Source organism: Bombyx mandarina, chromosome 05 (genome assembly GCF_030267445.1).
Source record: "Bombyx mandarina strain Sakado chromosome 05, ASM3026744v2".
NCBI lineage: Eukaryota > Metazoa > Arthropoda > Insecta > Lepidoptera > Bombycidae > Bombyx > Bombyx mandarina.
The window spans coordinates 12,676,895-12,696,196 of record NC_143212.1 but is presented as its reverse complement, the minus strand read 5'-3'; the positions used below and the strand labels follow the sequence as shown (position 1 = coordinate 12,696,196).

The 19,302-nt window shown below is 35.1% G+C and overlaps 3 protein-coding genes across 3 annotated transcripts; 1 reads left to right on the top strand and 2 right to left on the bottom strand.

The window, feature by feature from the left end:
• Nucleotides 1-264: 264 nt before the first annotated feature.
• On the bottom strand, nucleotides 265-4,817 carry wal (electron transfer flavoprotein subunit alpha wal). Its single transcript, XM_028178790.2, has 7 exons — nucleotides 4,389-4,817; nucleotides 4,016-4,156; nucleotides 3,392-3,656; nucleotides 2,786-3,001; nucleotides 2,246-2,397; nucleotides 1,331-1,441; nucleotides 265-510 (listed from the first exon to the last, which is right to left on the bottom strand). Exons 1-7 carry the CDS (start codon nucleotides 4,428-4,430, stop codon nucleotides 445-447), a joined length of 993 nt encoding a protein of 330 aa, XP_028034591.2. The 5' UTR covers nucleotides 4,431-4,817; the 3' UTR covers nucleotides 265-444.
• Nucleotides 4,818-6,696: 1,879 nt separating this feature from the next.
• Nucleotides 6,697-9,123, top strand: purple (6-pyruvoyl tetrahydrobiopterin synthase purple). Its single transcript, XM_089727818.1, has 4 exons — nucleotides 6,697-7,418; nucleotides 7,596-7,675; nucleotides 7,894-8,039; nucleotides 8,523-9,123. The coding sequence occupies exons 1-4, from the start codon at nucleotides 7,351-7,353 to the stop codon at nucleotides 8,730-8,732; spliced, it is 504 nt and encodes a 167-aa protein (XP_089583944.1). The 5' UTR covers nucleotides 6,697-7,350; the 3' UTR covers nucleotides 8,733-9,123.
• Nucleotides 9,124-10,367: 1,244 nt separating this feature from the next.
• bwa (alkaline ceramidase) lies at nucleotides 10,368-18,925 on the bottom strand. The gene is made up of 5 exons (XM_028178675.2): nucleotides 18,556-18,925; nucleotides 18,203-18,359; nucleotides 18,014-18,113; nucleotides 16,959-17,096; nucleotides 10,368-12,796 (listed from the first exon to the last, which is right to left on the bottom strand). Exons 1-5 carry the CDS (start codon nucleotides 18,646-18,648, stop codon nucleotides 12,475-12,477), a joined length of 810 nt encoding a protein of 269 aa, XP_028034476.1. The 5' UTR covers nucleotides 18,649-18,925; the 3' UTR covers nucleotides 10,368-12,474.
• Nucleotides 18,926-19,302: the final 377 nt, after the last annotated feature.

The following is a 19,302-nucleotide window of genomic DNA, read 5'->3' as shown; positions in this document are numbered from 1 at the left end:
TTTCACATCGAAACGAAGCAAGAATTGACATGTTTTTATTAGTAATTCGATTAGGTCAGGACCTTACCATAGGCTACCTTTTATCCCTAAAAAGCATCTCATTCCCACGGGCAACTAAGCTGATACGGTAACGGCTACTGTCTAATAACTTTAAGATACCGACTTCAGCCGGAAATCGAACACTAAAACCGGCCAGACCACGGGGCGACAATTTTTAAAACCATGATTAACTTCGCGAACGTCTATTAGGTAGAGCAAAAACAATTTAAAACAGTAAAACGATATTTATTTCTTATCAAAATAGGTACCTAGCTCCGATTTTTTATAACAGTGTAAAATGTAGATACAAATTTTAGGGAACATACATAAAATTTACAAAAGATACAAATTATTTTTCTATATAAATTTCTTGGTTTGCTTCTAAATAATGGCTGAGAACAATATTTACAACTTTGAAGTCAGTTCTGGAACAGCCTTGAACAAGTCCGCGACTAAACCGTAGTCTGACACCTGAAACAAAAAATGTTAACAATAATTGCGCTTTTTAGGACAACGATAATTATTCTTTACAACATCATTTAAGATTAGTAAAAATGGTTTATTCAACTACACTTTGTACAATGAAAACAAACACAATAAAGGTTAATTATTTAAACTAGTTTTTTTTTTCAAAAAACGGTTATCCAGTGTCTCGGTCAAAAATTACCCACATTGCTTCATTTTTGTTGAAATCATAAGAATGTATTTTCAAGCAAACAGTCAATTTACATGAATTCGTGCAAAGATATTTAATTTTTTTATGATCTAGATAGGTTGTCTTAAGATTTTAATTTTATGTTGAATTATGATTTAAAGAAATCTAATCTTACAAATGGTTGCGTATGTATCAGTAAATAATAATAATAGTAGAACTAATAATAATTAAAAAATTACAAAATGGTAAAAAAAAATTCGACCTTAATGCATTAGTTTCGATGTTGAATATCTTATCAGATGTTAAACAAAACAATCCTTCTTTATAGGAAGTAATTTTTATCATTTCAATTGGTATTTGATAATTTAAACATCAACTTATTAAAATATCAATTTGACGTGGCATAACAATTGCCAATACTATATTTTGTTTAACATTGATAAAGAATGATAAATGTCTGTTGAACTTTTGCCTTTGAGATAAGTAAATTTAGAAGTGCGTTATTAAAAATATTATAAGATATTAAAATTAATGGAATATGAAAATCATTTAAGATCGGTCACTATGCAACATTGCCTCTGGGTATACTTGCTGTACATAGTAATTTGGTACTGTGAATTAAACACCTATTTTTACCTGGAAAATTGGAGCTTCAGGGTCTTTGTTGATTGCTACAATGGTTTTGGAGTCTTTCATGCCGGCCAAGTGCTGAATAGCACCACTGATGCCTACAGCGATGTACAAGTCCTGGAGCAGGCGTCAAAAATACACATTAATAAGACACTAAAATAATCAGATAATAGAAATTTATATATAAATAGCAATATAATAAACTTTTTTTTTTTAGAAAAGTATATAATCAAAACACAATTTTTTTTGGTAGAACAATAATTAAATAACATTACTTTGCTATTACCAAATAATTAATTCAATTATAATACAATATATTCAAATTCTTAAGCGGTTACATGAAATGAAGAAAGAGCATATAATGCTCATTCATTTGTGAAAGTTTTACACACTAATCTGTCTTACAGTGTGTATTTACTACTAATATTACTATGTGTTGTATATGTTTTTTAGAACAACAAAGTCTGTTGTAAATATTGCAAGATATATTTATTTCAGATTACTTTTAGATGAACGGCATCAACACACATAATGAAAGAGTATGTTGTATATACTGGAACCGCTCAAGGACAGCATTAAAGTGAACAGTTCGTTTTATTGTAAAACGACAATCTAAAACTAAATTCACAAAAGCTTTATATGACATATATATCTATGACATTTTACGACCATAAATCTACCACCTCAATTGACTTTTGTATGAAATTTGTTATATTATGAGCAAAAGAAGTTTCTTTCCTGTTGAAAAAGAAATACATTTTTTAAATAATTTGTATGCTTTTGTGTTAGGAATCATAAAGGAGTTCTTTCTATAGACCCTGTATCTGGGACATTCTGATAGAATTGTGTATCCAATATCAAATCTAAAGTGTATGAGATTCAAAGAAAGCACGCCTAATTAAATATAAATTTAATACTAACAGGAGCGACAATCTTGCCAGTCTGTCCAATCTGTAGGTCGTTGGGTACAAAGCCAGCATCGACAGCTGCACGAGAGGCACCCACGGCCGCATTCAACTTATCAGCTAGATCATACAACAACTTGAAGTTGTCACCAGACTTCAAGCCTCGTCCTGTCAAATAACAACATTACACTGTTACACTGTGAATAATTCTGATGTGTAATTTGAATATAATTTTGAAAAGTATCTTTTTATTATGTAGATGTGTGAGCACTCTTACAGCACACCCACATAATAGAAATAGGCAGCATATTGGTATCTATCTATGAGGGTTTACAGTACAATAATAATGCAGTAAGATAATTGCAGTATTTTAGCAGAACCAGTAGAACCATTCGTTGCTTTTAAGACCTATAAGATAAGGAGAGTTTAAATAGTGGAATTTTAGTCCTATGAATTCTACATTACATTAATTTTAAAGTTTTTATTAAATTAGACCAAGCAATTAAATTAAGCATTGATTATTTATTATTATTATTTTTTAACTATAATATCTTACCACCAGATACAATATTCTTAGCACTAGTGAGTTCTGGTCTGTCAGATTTGGTCAATTCCTGCTTTAAAAATTCAACCAGATCAGTCTTATAGTCGCCCTCGGGTGCTTTATCAATTGCTGCAGACCCTCCCTCCAACGGCTCTGCAGGGAATGCTGTACCACGAACAGTGATGACCTTGATAGGATCTTTGGCCTCAAGGGTTAATATAGCGTTACCTAAAAATAATAAAAAAAATATTAATCATTAATTAACATTAATTTCAGTTGAACTAACAGACTGTTTTTATTACCTTCATAGGGTAATGAGCTTATGGCCCATGTGACATTTGAGTGACATTGCTGGTATTACTTATGGATGTCAACAATGCCAAGGGTACAGCCATACCATTGCCCACCATAAAGAACACTCCCAAAACCGCATTTGAAAAATGAAATGTTCTAGAGCTCAAGGAATACTATTGAGGGAAGTTTGTTCTAGAGATTGATAAATTGTATAAAAGAGCTCTGGAAATACACTGAACATAGAGCCAGAGGTTTTACAAAGATGTATGAATAATGAATGTAAAAATGATATATACAAGATATACATGATCAATAGGACCTCACCAGCATAAATTGTTCTCACAAAGGTATTAGCATCCTTGATACCAATTATATCAGTTATTGGTGATACATCAAGCTTGGCCGCAACTCGTGGCAGCACCGTCTTTCCAAAAGCAGTTGCTGGTGCTAAGATATGAGTGAATTTGAACTGTTTTTGTGTAGCCAAAATCAGAGGAGTCAGGGTTTCAGCAGTAAAACCTTTAAAGACATCACTCTCAGCCACTAAAACTTTAGATATACCATTTGCCTTAGCAATGGATTCTGCAGCCTGAAAGAAGTCAAATTTAAAAGTTTTTATTAGGAAAATGATGATAGTACAATTATAGGTAAGCTCTACAGTTGGTACTGACTGCACTGTCCCATGACACTACATTGTACTTAATATTTTATATTCTAGCAATTTTTAATATTTAAGTAACTCTACTTTAAATATGACATCCTTCACATACAATAGCTAATTACAGAACCATGGCATTCTATTACAGGATTCTGATTAAAATTGGCTTGATATATATTCATATAAGGAGATTACATAAGATAGCCAATACTTATTATTAATTGGTTCCAAGACTAAAACCCAAAACTGTACTTATTGTTTGTTAAATTAGCTTCAAAATAAAAACATACAGGTCCACATTTGGTTCCAGCTACAAGCACTGAGACATCACCTCCAATTTTCTTGGCAGCATTCAATGTATTTTGAGTTGCTGGAGATAGTACCTCATTGTTGTGCTCGGCGAGCACTAAAGTACTTTGCAAACGACGCAGCTGAAATTAGAGTCGCTATTACCATTCAGTAATATATTAGGAAAATATATTTAAAAATGGGTCTAAATTACTTATGCACCTATTTATTTCTAAAATCCAATTGAACAATAATTATCATAATTCACATCATGACCTCGACCCTTGAAATTAACATATAAGTTTTAAGACTAATCTCATCTAGAGGTTATTAATCTAAGTTTTAGGATCTCAATATAATAATAAAGTTTCCAACCTGTGCAGACAAAAATAAATGCCTGCTATTGGGTGCAAACATTTTGATAAGCAAGATTTTGTTCAGGAAATCTGTTTTTATTTATTAATTAATTTATTAAACTTAAATCTAGGTCACAAAGTCCAATGTTCAAAAATGACAAGAGGTTTTTATTTGATTCGTGGCTAAGACAAGCAAAGGGAACGAAGTGTATGCCATTTTGTAGGAAAAATAGAAGTCATGTTTATTAAATAAAATGTAACATTTAACGATTGTGCTGGTTGAGTTGATTAAATAATTAAATCAAATTGAATTATAATAGGTAAGATAATATAACAGCTGTGGGATGACATGAAATATATTAAACTCTCTATAAAGCAGTAGAAATTTATTGAGATTTTATTGAACATGTTGACGTCCGCGTGGCGTTAAAGGCTTATTACACTTGGCTAAATTTACGACTGAATTCAGAAGCAAGTTAGAAACTTCTGATTACACTATTCTTAATTCAGTTACTGAATCAATTGCCAGCTTAAGCGCGACGAAGTTGGACGTGTCGTGTGTATAAGAGGATGGCCCTAGTATTGTCTAGACAACAAAAAATTGGTCTTGGCATGGCGTAGTCCTCGCTTTTCTAAATGCGTTTCTAATTAGGCTTCTTAATAATTTAGTCAGTCAGAAACCATCCTTGCTACTGAATTTAGTAGGCTAGCTTACTGAATGCTATTACACTTCACTGAATTCAGTACCGACTAAATTCAGTCGACTAAATTTAGCCAAGTGTAATAAGCCTTTTATCCGAAAATTTAAAAAGTTACTTGAATCCGAGTTGTACTCGTGTTTTGCCGCGAGAGGTGAATGTGGCTCACTGAAGGTAAATGCAGTACACTCCCCTCCCGACTAGGCGCGTCAACAACTCCGCCCCCGCCATTCGCCCAATCACGATGTTCGACCAGCCCATACCGTGGGCCCCGAAGGTCAAATATTTAGGCGTCACCCTCGACAGTAGGATGACATTCCGCCCGCACATCAAGACGGTACGCGACCGTGCCGCCTTTATACTAGAACGACTCTACCCGATGATATGTAGGAGAAGTAAAATGTCCCTTAGAAATAAGGTGACACTCTACAAAACTTGCATACGCCCCGTCATGACCTATGCAAGTGTAGTGTTCGCTCACGCGGCCCGCACTCACTTAAAATCATTCCAAATTATTCAATCCCGTTTTTGCAGGATAGCCGTCGGAGCCCCGTGGTTCGTCAGGAACGTCGACCTCCATGACGACCTGGACTTAGAGTCCATCAGTAGTCTTAGTCTTAGAGTCTACAGTCGGCGTCGATGCGCCACTTCGATAAAGCGGCACGACACGAGAACCCTCTCATCGTGGCCGCCGGTAACTACATTCCCGATCCTGCGAACAGAATGGAAAGCAATCGACGTCGCCCAAAACACGTCATCTCGGATCCTCCCGATCCACTAACGGTGCTTTTAGGTACTTCAAGCACCGGTCACCGCTCTCGTCGAACCCGTCGCTTGCGACGAAGGGCTCGACGAGTAAATTAACTCTCAGACACAGCCCACTGAGTTTCTCGCCGGATCTTCTCAGTGGGTCGCGTTTCCGATCCAGTGGTAGATTCTGCGAAGCACAGCTCTTGCTAGGGTTCGTGTTAGCAACGTCATCAGGTTTGAGCCCCGTGAGCTCACCTACAAAAGTTAGGGTTACGCTGACATGGCCTCTCAAGGCTCTCAGCGTAGGTAGGAAAAAAAAAAAAAAAGCATTACACTATAACTCCTTACACAGATTTAACTCCTTACACAGATTTAACTAATTCGAAATTATGCAGACTAAAAAAATCTAATTTTGCTGAGTAGCACTATTTATTAGATAAAGCGTTGTCTTGAATCGTGATTTTAACTGTAGTCTAGTTCAGTTTCCATTGCGTGGATAACAGATATTAATAAAAACGCTTTTGATTTCACAATAAAGTTATTGATAAATTTCATATACATATACCGGATTAAAGATCACACATCACTTTTACCGTCATTTCCACAGATCGTAAATATCTTTAACTTTTTTTTTTTTTTTTTGTAGTTGAATCATCCAGCATAACTATGCAATGCAATTGTTGAACTCCAAATTCTATGAGAATCGAATAAAATCATGGGAACGTCTATCCCTCAGAACGTTCAAAAATATCCTAAATAATATGAAATAATATGATTGACTATTTAGAGACCTGTCAGTAATGTCAGTTTTGTCGCAGTTCTAAGTCGTAAATGTCACTATTTTTTTGTACTATAGGCCTATTACGTTTGGCTGATATTTGTCGACTGAATTCAGAAGCAAATTTAGAAGCTTCTTATTACACTGTTCTAAATTCTGTTACTGAATCAATTGTCAGTTTAAACGCGACGAAGTAAGACGTGTCGTGTACGTAAGAGGATGGCCCCAGTATTATCTAGACAACAACAAATTTTTTGTTTTTTTTTTGTTTTTTGTTTTAATTTCTAAAAATAAAAAAAATTTGAAACAAGAATATCGGTGAAGAAATATTTATTGCTGTGTGGAATGTTAGCAAATAAGTTATGCGTTTCTAATTAGGCTTCTAAATGATTCAGTCAGCCAGAAAACTTCCTTGCTACTGAATTCAGTAGACTAACTTACTTAATGCTATTACACTTGACTGAATTCAGTAGCGACTGAATTGAGGCGTCTGAATTCAGCCAAGTGTAATAAGCCTATTAAGTAATTTCGAAACCATGAGCAGCTTTGATCTGAGTGAAGTATCTTAAAAATACTCTGTGGACGAAAGAAAGATATAAAAACCGGTTAATTTTAAAGTCGCTTCATTTTAATTTTCTTATAATATCAGACTAGAGGTTGACATAATTTCAATAAAAAAGCAAAACTCCATTTAATGCGTTAAGTTTTTGATTCTTACTGTATTTGAATTTTCTATTGAATTATTGAATTACACAATGTCTTCTTTACCTATTGTATCAATAATACGCCGTGAAACTTTCAGTTCCGCTCATAGGCTGCACAGGTAAATGTTTATAAAGTAATAGGTATTAATTAATTCAATTTATAAAATTATTTTATGATAATAATAAGTTGTGTTCGACCTTCTAACTCAGATCAATAAGGTTATCAGTAAAAAAAACGGATATTTATAATGTGTGGTAACATCTACCGTCACAATAATTAATTTATTATTTTTCAGCCCGTTTTTAAGTGACGAAGAGAACAAAAAAGTTTATGGTAAATGCAACAATCCTAATGGTCACGGTCATAATTATGTTGGTAGGTTATTCTTTTGACATCAGTTTTTTTCTAAAATTTTTTTTATTTGTAGTTTATTCAGAAATAAAAAAAACGTATTGTATAATTATTTTATGTATGTATGTACTACATGCTATAACCAATTTTGAGAAATCGCATTGTATTTACAATTTTACCATAATAAAGTTCAGTTCATTTTATCACAAAAATATTAAAATAATGTGGACTAATAATTTCAGTTCTTGTAACAGTAAAGGGTCCTGTAGATCCTCAAACTGGTATGGTGATGAATATAACTGACCTCAAGAAATACATAAAAACAGCCATCCTGGAACCACTCGACCATAAGAATTTAGATAATGATGTTCCATACTTCAAAACTATGGTAAGTCATTACTTTTAAAGGTTAAGCAAAATAATATTTTAATTGTATACATATAATTAAGATTGTACACATGTATGTATAATTTAAATTGTTTGTCGTGTGCATTTTAACATGTTTTAGATATTTGTATAGATAAATATGTGGGTAGAGTTATGTCTACCAATTTTTTTATTAGCCTCACATCAGTATAGATGACTGTATGAATATATGGCTGTTTTTTACTCCAGAAGCTGTTCTATATGCAAGACCAATAAAAAAGAGTAAATACATCTACTGGTGGCAATATAATTTATTGTTATTATATTGCCTATTTAAAATTGTAGAGATGGGTAAAATCAAATTCCACAGGGTCTGCTGCAGTGGTATACTGGATGTTGTTAAAGACCATGACATGCCATAATTGCACTGATGCCATTTCCTTTACAAAAGACTAGAGACTGCTGTAAGCTTTTTAATTCTTTAAAACAATATTGTCTATTACAGGCAAGTACTACAGAAAATGTCGCAATATATGTCTGGGACCAACTTCAAAGAATAATGGAAAAACCACAATTACTGCATGAGGTTAAGATCCTAGAAACTGAAAAAAATCATGTTGTGTACCGTGGTGGTAATACATACTCTAGGAAAAAGCCTGACTCCTCTTGTCACCGAAGTCATGTTTCTCATGAAGTTTCCTCAGATTCTGACTAACAAAATTCTTGAATCTTGAATGTTTTTATAATGAAAAATATTTTATATTACTATTGTTAGGTGATGTATACATTCCTTAAGTAAGACAGATCAAAGAAGCTAATTTTTATAAGAATCAAATTAAAACATTATAATTACATATATTATGTTCCTAAAATATTTTAAATTATTAAAATGGCTGAATTGGCTATGCACCTTAAGTGATGACCTAATAATTACAGATTTAAATTTTTATTTATGATCGGATATTTTAATAAAATATTTGTTCTGAAAATCAGGTTCTTTTTACCATATTGTAACCTGGTGTTCATTTTAAAGTTTATATGTTTTGAAGAATGTATGAATAAGTGAAACTATACAACTTGAATAAATGTTTCTTGCCATCCTGACATTTTTAGCAATTTTATTAGCTTTATGTAACAAAATCTTAGTCATTTTATCTGACTTCAAGATTTCAAAGTAACTGAAAATTTTGCACATGCATTGAGGTGCAATGAGAATAAAATAATTTTATTGCCACTCTATTGTCATATTACTATCAGCACGATAAAAGGTGAAATTAATTGTTCGGTTTGCTATTTAAGTCAGTTTTTTTTTTAGTTTTCGATCGACTCAGTGGTGCAATAATTAAAAAGCCCCTGATTGTTGCGTTGAGGGTCATAGGTTCGCCACATCGGGCATACATTCGTGTGATTTACATGTTTGTTTGTTCTTTGTCTGGTGCCTATTTTCTGCACACACTATATGTATTTATATATAGAAAGGTATATAAGTATGTATGTCAGTGTTGGTACCCATAACACAGGGAATGCTAATTTGGAACCGGACGACCGTGCGTGATTCGTTCCCAATTATTTATTATTATATATTATTGAAATGTGTTTTTTCCACGCACTAGATGGCTGAACAGCCTGATGGCCCTTTTTCTTCCCATCTAGTATTTGAGTCGACTATTATCAAAGGCGGCAATCTGACTTTTGGACAATGATTGGTAAATCAGAAAAACGAATTATTGACTTTGTATTCCATTGGCAGTCACAAAACTCTTCGGAACGACATCTTAGATAAATAACAGGTTAACTATTAACCTTTATTTAATGCAGGGTTTTGAACCGTATTCTTTGAAGGAGACGATTATATTCAAATAAATCTGTATTGACATATCAATAATTTTTTTTTATCCAAATGCACAGATTGCCACCTTTGATAATAGACGACTCATTTATGGGTCGCCACTTGACAATGTGAATGCCTCCATACATCTTGGGACGTGACGTTGAAGTTTGAATTATATCGCGTAACGGTTGTCCTGCCGTGCAAACTGAACCTGCTTCGCGGCATAAATAAGTATGGTCGTAATTATAAAATAACATTATTCATTCTATTTCTTCAATTTTAGGTAAGAACAATAAATATTTCGGGGATGCAACGATTATTATCCCCGTTATAGTCAGACGAGCATAGGGCCTACCCATTGGTAACTAGTCATCATCGCTTATGGACATCAGTAATTCCGAAACTAGTCTTTGTTCACCAAAGGTTCACACACTTCAGAAATTAACCCAAAAACAAAATAAGGTATTGAAGAATGTATAAAAAGTGTGTATGGTTTTTAGTAAAAAAAAAACAAGTAAAGATGAAAGACAAAACCTTTATTTTGATATCATGGGACAGAAAGTACATACATACATTCTCAATAATTCTCATACATACAATGATTTTTTATACAACAGATATGTTATCTTCATAATAACTGACTCTTCAAATCTGATCGCGCCATATATATCTACATATCTACCGATATAGTGCACACACATGTTGACAAGTAGCATTAATGAAAAGTACAAAAGATGGGATAAGCGCGTGAGTAAAAAAGATAGCTATAATTGGAACGATTGCACTTGTTATATTATTATTGCATTTGTTTAGACGCGACTAAAGACGAAACGTCCCAATTGGCCTGTTTTCGAGTCTTCACTTGACGTGCGCTTGAAACATATCTGCTTCTTTTTACATAAAATATCATTGCATACATACCAATGTTGTCAACTTGCCAAAAAAGTCGTGATTCCTTGAAAAAACAAAATTTTTCTAAACTTATTTCAATATGTCATTTTCTCAAAAAATCCAAGTTTTCATATTAATACAGCGTCAACAAAACAATTTCAAAACAGTTGCCTACACATTACGCTAAACAAATATGTGTTTTGGAACAAAATTTATACATCGATTATATTATACAACATTTTCAGAAACAATTTAATTAACACTCAACTACTTATATACATACCAATATAAAATTGTTTATATATCTAATTTAAACTATGTATAAATAATACTTTTATGAATAAATAAAATTATCCTCACCTACACCTATAACTATGGTCCGTTTAACAAGTTTAGATTAATCATGCAATGGTTTAATATGAATGTTAGTTAAAAAGTGGTTACCATCACTCACGGTCACTAGCAATCACAAGAACAATGCCCGATATCATCTACAGTAAAGAACTTTCTAAAGCCCTTCTGAACAAGCGTTCAAACACCGAAAACACCACGAAGTGCAATACATTCCACTATCTGATAGTACAGTAGATAATTGATCTCTGAAAATGCAAAGCGTTTACCTTGGAATATGGAATCTCCAATGTTCGCAATCCTTATGGCTCCAATCAATAAAGTTTAGTGTTTTCGTTTGTAGGAAACAATAAAAAAGGTGCACAGGACATCAGTACTCGATACAATATAGCCTGCTATTTGTAAAAGATAAAACCAAACCCTAACGAAAAGTACTCCCTTGACATGTTGAGACCTTAAACTGGAGCTCACTCGCATCTTGGACTCTAGGAAAAAAAGGTCGGTCGATCTGTCTCGGTACTGTACCTAACTGCAAACTTACGTTTTGGTCGGGTTTAACTGACCAAGGTCAAATATATGTTGAAGGTCAAATTCGCTCTCAGGACTACCATGATAACACCGAGACTAGTGTAGAGTAGGTAAAAAAACCACTTTTTTCAATAGTCAAGTAGAGTATCTCTTTGTGTATCTCAGTAATTGGGTAATAAAATCGTAGTGATTCTCTCCTTGAAGGGCGGAGATGAAATCGTGATCGGTTTGTAATTAGCATGTTATTCATCTTGTTGGCATAGCGGACGGATAGAGTATACATTGGTATGGCGGAAATGTTGCACTATGTTGTGTTCTCCTTAGATCCTAATTACAACAGATAATACGAACTTATCACAAATATTACACAACAAATCACAGATTAGTTCCTTTACATATATAAAATTTGTTTTATTTACGTCATGTGTGTTTATAAACCTGACACTTTTATTTTACCTATTTACTAATTTGATTAATAACAAGCGATCCCATACAGCCACGATTAACTGGTATTCATGCTTCGCAACAGTAATAATAGGCAGTGGAACCCACCCGTACGGGTTCACATGTAAAAAGTCACTCTGGAACATGTATTACGTGTCTATTTCCTTGGAGAAATTGGTAACTATCTGCGAGATATTAACATCAATCAGCACAGTCTTATCGCTCGATACAAATACAATGTGCGTCTTTTCCTTTGGTTAGACTAAGACATGTAAAATTAGGAATAAATATACATATAAATGTTCTTTTCCTAATTAGATCTCATAAATCACTAGTAATTTGCTATCACAAAACATTCAACTATCATTACACACAATAAATTTTAATAAATCAAGACAAATACCGAAAAATACTATATTGCTATATTATAATCTTTTTTGCAAGGATGCTTTATGGTTATATAAGGTATGCCTAATTCAAAGTCATTTCTCGGCCAATATTTCAATTGAGGTTTTTGTTCGGGCCTTTCCTCGGAGACATTGAAATACGCGAAAAGCACGAGTGCTGTATAACTGGCGATGAATATTAGTACATGCCAGATTCCGTGCATGTAAGGGAAGCTGATAGAGAGCCAAGCATCGCAAAACACACGGTCGATAATCCAACAGAACATTGCGAGGAAGCAGATAGCGACACACCGTAGTCCGAGACGGTACACACGAGCGCATTTAACTCTGGAACATTAAGAAGCTATTACATAAATAATAATTTAAAATTATTATTATTATTATCATACACAACAAATACGTTGCCTTAATTAAAACTTTTTTAGTAAAATTTAAAGCCGCGTTTTTTCTTTCGAAACGTCTGACGTAATAAAGAATGAAAATAATAAACGTGAAATTAAACAGTATTAAAGGCCTGTGCACACCACGTTTTTTAAACGCGCCGTCGCGGCGTCGACGCGCGTTTGTATCGATACAGACGACAACAAATCGCTCTGTAGGATAACAGCCTGGCCACGGGACATTCGCCGATACGAATATTCGCGCGGTGCGAACGGCGAAGCGTCTAGCGACTAAAATAAGAGCATAGAAATGTACCTAACAAGCCACGCGCACCGGCGACCGGCGAAGCGACCGGCGAAATGTACCGAGCGAATCGCGCGATGCGGCGGGCGAGCAAAACAAATGCATGAATACGGACGGCGCGAGCCACGGAGTCGAGCGGTAGTCGCGGCGAATAGTGCAGTGATTAAATGAGTTTAGTTGTTTTCGCCGCGAAAAATGAACGCCGAAATTTTTATATTTTATATTTTTTATTAATTTTTTTTTTATATTGTTAAACTCGTCGTGGCCGAACGGATAAGACGTCCGGTGTTGAGCGATGCACCGGTAGTCGAATATCAGGCGGGTACCAATTTTTGTAATGAAATACGTACTCAACAAATTTTAATGTTCACGATTGATTTCCACGGTGAAGGAATAACATCGTGTAATAAAAATGAAACCCTAAAAATTATAATTTGCGTAATTACTGGGGGTATGACCTCTTGTGAGTCCGCGCGGGTGGGTACCACCACCCTGCCTGTTTCTGCCGTGAAGTAGTAATGCGTTTCGGTTTGAAGGGTGAGGCAGCCATTATAATTATACTTGAGACCTTAGAACTTATATCTCAAGGTGGGTGGCGCATTTACGTTGTGGATGTCTATGAGCTCCAGTAACCACTTAACACAAGGTGGGCTGTGAGCTCGTCCACCCATCTAAGCAATAAAAAAAATTAGTTGAAATACTAGCTAGACCAGCTATTTGGAAGTCTAGCCACTCAAAGTATTTCTCGTACTTCTTGTGGAATTCTCCATCTATAGGTATACTCCGATTCTTATTCAAATCATGTACTTCACAATCTTTTCCAAATAATAGGTCCTGAACCAAAAAACTATTAATTTGTAAGCAATATCGAGATAATTTCGATATAGACATTTCGCTGTCGGACTTCCTTACTAGTCGCGGCGGCGAACGTGAGTACCCGTGGCCTGCAAACGGTGCTGCGCGAATGGTCGCCTCGCCCACCGCTTCGCTGTTCGCACCGCCGATCCCCGTGGCCAGGCCGTAAAAGCGCGCCGTCGACGCGAAAAACGTGGTGTGCACAGGCCCTAATGGTTTCAAGTGTACCTATGTATTGCGAAACCGTAAAACTATTTGAAATACAAAGTTTGTCTTATCATTATACGAAAGTTAATAACGAAATTTAATCATTAGATTTGTAATTCTGCATTCATTTAATAACATTGTAATAGGGGTTTAGCAAATAATCTAACGTAACACGATTAGTTAACGGTCACAAATGTTACATTGAAAAGTGGAACAAAAACATCGTTAGCGTGCCTACACATTACCATACTTTAACATTTTCTGACTAACTATCTAACCGCATTTTTACATTATTATTTTATTTTTTTTAACGTCATGATCTCACAGTGGACCGTTCGGAACAAGTCAAGTCAGGACAGTGAACCCAAAATACCATTTCTGCGATGTGTAACCCCAAGCCGGTGGCTTTAAACTTCAAACAAGCGTGACTCATAAATTCGAGACTTTTCTTTCTTGTTAAATTCTTGTTTGTACAAATTGATTCATAAATTAACACAATTAATAAATTAATACATACTAAGTATTATAATATTTACACTCAATTCATATTCAAAGACGAAACGAGAATCTGTGAGAAGATTCGAATAGCATAGCTACCGCATGGGATGGCATGGCAATGGTAGTAATGGCTGGTGGTAATGGTTACCGACCAACCGGATAGGGAGTAGACGACACCTCAGCATCAACAATGCTGGGGAGACAACTAAATATTTAACGTGACCATAGCCATTTATATGCAATTTAAAGAATAATGTAATAATACTTAGGGAATCCTAAACAATGAATACGGACTATTTAAACAGAATTTTCAGTTAGCTTAATACTTTCTACAGATTACTTAGGTCTTTTGGGGGTCACCATAATAGAAGTGATTAGCCTAAAATGGGTTTTATTTCAAGAGTATGTTAGCCTTCTGAATACATTGATATTTCGACTTTATATCATCTCAAGGTGTCGGAATCGTGATAAACTATTCAGTATTCAGCCCGGCTTCTAGTCTCAAAATCAAGAAAACAAAGACCCATCATCATAGGCACAAGTGCAATTAATATAACATTTTCAAAAGAATCCAACGAGCTAAACTATCATCATTATTATATTATCGTAGACTAAAAGGGCACATGAGTTCAAAATGTATAATATAGTTTAATTGAAATAAATCCAAAGAACCGAATTCATTTTTACTCGTGGTAGGACGTGTTGCGTTCCCGCACGGGCAGGTACCACCCTCTCACCCCCGATTACTCTCTTTAGACAACCCATACCCTGGGCCAGGAAGGTCAAGTACCTGGGCGTTACCCTGGATGCATCGATGACATTCCGCCCGCATATAAAATCAGTCCGTGACCGTGCCGCGTTTATTCTCGGTAGACTCTACCCCATGATCTGTAAGCGGAGTAAAATGTCCCTTCGGAACAAGGTGACACTTTACAAAACTTGCATAAGGCCCGTCATGACTTACGCGAGTGTGGTGTTCGCTCACGCGGCCCGCACACACATAGACACCCTCCAATCCCTACAATCCCGCTTTTGCAGGTTAGCTGTCGGGGCTCCGTGGTTCGTGAGGAACGTTGACCTACACGACGACCTGGGCCTCGAATCAATTCGGAAATACATGAAGTCAGCGTCGGAACGATACTTCGATAAGGCTATGCGTCATGATAATCGCCTTATCGTTGCCGCCGCTGACTACTCCCCGAATCCTGATCATGCAGGAGCCAGTCACCGTCGACGCCCTAGACACGTCCTTACGGATCCATCAGATCCAATAACCTTTGCATTAGATGCCTTCAGCTCTAATACTAGGGGCAGGCTTAGGGACCCCGGTAACCGTACTCGTCGAACTCGACAAAGAGGTCGACGTGCAACCTAACTCATGCATCAGCCCGCTGAGTTTCTCGCCGGATCTTCTCAGCGGGTCGCGATTCCGATCCGGTAGTAGATTCATTCGCGAAACAATTGCTCTTGAGTTGTTAGGTCTCCTTCGGAGGCGCTCGGGCAGTTGTTAGCAAATCCCACCCCTCTTGGCTGAGCCTTTGCTCGCCCACCTGTCCTGGTGAAACTGGAAAGGCCTTCGGGCCACCAGTAAACTTTCAATCATAAAAAAAAAAAAAAAAAAAAAAAAAAAAAAAAAAAAAAAAAAAAAAAAAAAAAAAGGTACCACCCGTACCACCATCCTACCTATTTCTGCCGTGAAGCAGTAATGTGTTTCGGTTTGTAGAGTGGGAGATTTTAGAGTTGTACAATAAAACTGAGGTTTAAAATTCATGTCTACAGGTGGGTAGCGGCATTTACATTGTGGATATCTATGGGCTTAGGTAAACATTTAACATAGGGGTGGCGAGCTCGTCGGGTATCAAAACAATAAAAAAAACTTTTTTCCCCCTACCTATTTGCTGGTAGCTTAAGAGGCTATTCCAGCTACGTCCGGACGGGTAGGTGAGCTCACGGACTCAACCTGAGAGAATTTGCTATCACTAGCCCTAGCAAGGGTGTGCTTCGCAGAATCTACCACCGGATCGGTATCACGACTCACTGAGAAGATCCGGCGATTAGGCGAGTAGTTAGGACGGTTACCGGTGCTTGAGGCCTAAAAGCATCGAATCCAGATGGTCTCACAAGACATATTTCGGGCAACGGCGGCTTTGCGTTGCCCTGTCGAGTTCGGATAAGTGATTAGCGGTGTCACTTTTGAATTTAATGACAATACGTCCATCTATGAAGGTTACTAGCGTGTGTTTACCTGGTCAATTCCTTGCACAAGAATCCCATGGCGGGTAAAGCTAATGTCATTAATGCGAACGCATTAGCTGCTGGATGCATTACGAGAAATCCAGTCGACATGACCGAAAATACACTGGAGTACAGTGCAAGTATTCTCCTGGAAAAAAAGGTAATATTGACCATAGTATTAATAAAAATATTGTTTTCTCTTCGGTATTCACGAATCGTAATAGTAAAAGCAGTCTGAAAATAAAAAGCCTACGGGATATAAATCTTTGTTTTGATTTTTATTTTCAGGTATATTATTTTTGAAATTAAACACTATCGGCCAAAAAACTGGTTTTCATTGCTTTATTGCCTATTCAGGCTCATGGCTTATGTTATTTTAAATGTATTTATATAATATGTAATTCAAAATTATGATTCCGGTTCTTGAACATTCTTATTGTTCTTCTATAATTCTTGATGCTATTAATTAATGTCTGAAACCAAGTTTTTTTAAACTGTTCCTGAATACAGAGAGGTGACTGAAGTTTTCTGCACTAATTAATTATTTCAATAGAATTCAAGTCTGTGTTTTAATGGTATATGTGATACATTTTATATTAGATCATGCAGCGTTAAAACTTGACTGAACCTTGGATAAATGCCACATAATGCTCGCATGTAGATAGAAATAATGTAGTTGGTCATTAATCATCAACATAAATTTTTATTCCAATATACCAAGCACCCAGTGTCTCAAGGTTAGGGCAGTAATCGAAATGATTAGCAGTTGCATTTATATGTGAAGAAGCATAGCATGACTACAGTATTGTTAATTATACAACTAATTACCATAATTGGTGGAAAAGATAACAAGGCTCTTTGTTTGAATTCTCTGATATCACTGTAAACAAACTTTCCTTTGTCATTGAATAAATCACAATGCCTCTTATTTTATTAACCGAGTTCAAAAAAGGAGGGGGTTCTCACTAGATTTTAAGATTATTTTCATTTCAGCTATGTTTATTGTATTCTTATTTTCATGAATGTGTGAAACAAAACTATACTATGTTGTTTTTGATAACTCACCTGTTTCCTCCCAAAAATTTCGGAAAATATCTTTTAGGCAAGAACATAGCAAATGCTGCCATAAATACCCACAATATTGCAAGTTCATCTAATAACTGACCTAAAAAATGAAATTTCTTATAAATAAGAATAATGGTTTAATATATATATCAAAATACTTTCATTAAATTTTAAATTCAATTTACTTACCCACTAAGCTCAAAGTTGCATGAAAATAAGCTGAACTAAGTCCAACAATCATCAACAGAACCCATAATACATTGATAGCAGGATTGAAGAATTTTGAATATTCTTGGAAAAGATGAATCAACACTGGTGGGAACAGAAAGAACAAAATATTGCTCACCTAAAAAAAATATAAATTTTTATTTTGTTCTTTAAGTAAGTCTAATTAACAATAAGTAGTGTATAAATATGTTTTATTTGCTTAAATTTTAAAATAAACTATTGTACATGAGAAAATTTTTGAACTGCGCATTTTATTACGAGAATGTATGCAAATATAAACTTTTTATTTTTGTAGAAATATTAAGAGAACTTACAGTGTTAACGAATTCTGCTATCAAAGGAGATATGGAATAATTTGATTCACACCAATCCACCGGAGAGCTTCCACGTTCCAGATGGGACCACATTGTTTAAATTAATTTTGATTTTAAAATACACAATGTTTATCAGGCAATATGTAAAATTTATTACGCATTAACAGCCTTTGGAGATTCTTTTTGCTGCTGTATATTTAAGATTTACTATGCCTACATACTTTTTAAATTTTATTTTTAAAGCACATTAAAACTGTACAGTAGTATTAATTTTTTTCTCGTCGCAAAACGTTGTGTTATTGTGTTCATCACAAAGAAAATTGTAGTCCAACCACAGTTTACCACAGATTACATCATAGAGACACTACGCGATTGGGAATTAGAGTTGTGATAAACTTCTGAGTGAGCGATTTAAGAGATCTATATCGGCTATACTAAGTCACCCTAGTAACGAATAGAATATCAGTAGCTGATTTAGCTCATCAGTTCACTGATTCTATTGCTGTTAGAATATGAATAGAAATATTATGTCAGTAGCGCGGGTATACCACACGTTGTGACTTGAATGCTTTAATTTAATTCGCGAAACTTTACATCAAATACAACAATTTTTTTTGCAAAAATCACCATTATTCTATGAGTTCTTAAACCTAATTTAAATGGCATTATTCGAAACAAAATTCTATCTTTATTTATTACTAGTTGCTATCTAGTAATTTGTTGGTATTATGTGGTAAAAATAAATTT

Excerpts from the sequence above, each read along its gene's own strand:
- wal (XM_028178790.2), bottom strand. The coding sequence starts at position 4,430 with ATGTTTGCACCCAATAGCAGGCATTTATTTTTGTCTGCACAG. Across the intron at positions 4,157-4,388 it reads ATTTATTTTTGTCTGCACAG|CTGCGTCGTTTGCAAAGTAC; the intron begins GTTGGAAACTTT and ends CTCTAATTTCAG. Across the intron at positions 2,398-2,785 it reads TAAGAATATTGTATCTGGTG|GACGAGGCTTGAAGTCTGGT; the intron begins GTAAGATATTAT and ends GTTATTTGACAG.
- bwa (XM_028178675.2), bottom strand. The coding sequence starts at position 18,648 with ATGTGGTCCCATCTGGAACGTGGAAGCTCTCCGGTGGATTGGTGTGAA. Across the intron at positions 18,360-18,555 it reads TAGCAGAATTCGTTAACACT|GTGAGCAATATTTTGTTCTT; the intron begins GTAAGTTCTCTT and ends TATTTTTTTTAG. Across the intron at positions 17,097-18,013 it reads AAATTTTTGGGAGGAAACAG|GAGAATACTTGCACTGTACT; the intron begins GTGAGTTATCAA and ends CTTTTTTTCCAG.
- purple (XM_089727818.1), top strand. The coding sequence starts at position 7,351 with ATGTCTTCTTTACCTATTGTATCAATAATACGCCGTGAAACTTTCAGT. Across the intron at positions 7,419-7,595 it reads TCCGCTCATAGGCTGCACAG|CCCGTTTTTAAGTGACGAAG; the intron begins GTAAATGTTTAT and ends ATTATTTTTCAG. Across the intron at positions 7,676-7,893 it reads TCACGGTCATAATTATGTTG|TTCTTGTAACAGTAAAGGGT; the intron begins GTAGGTTATTCT and ends TAATAATTTCAG.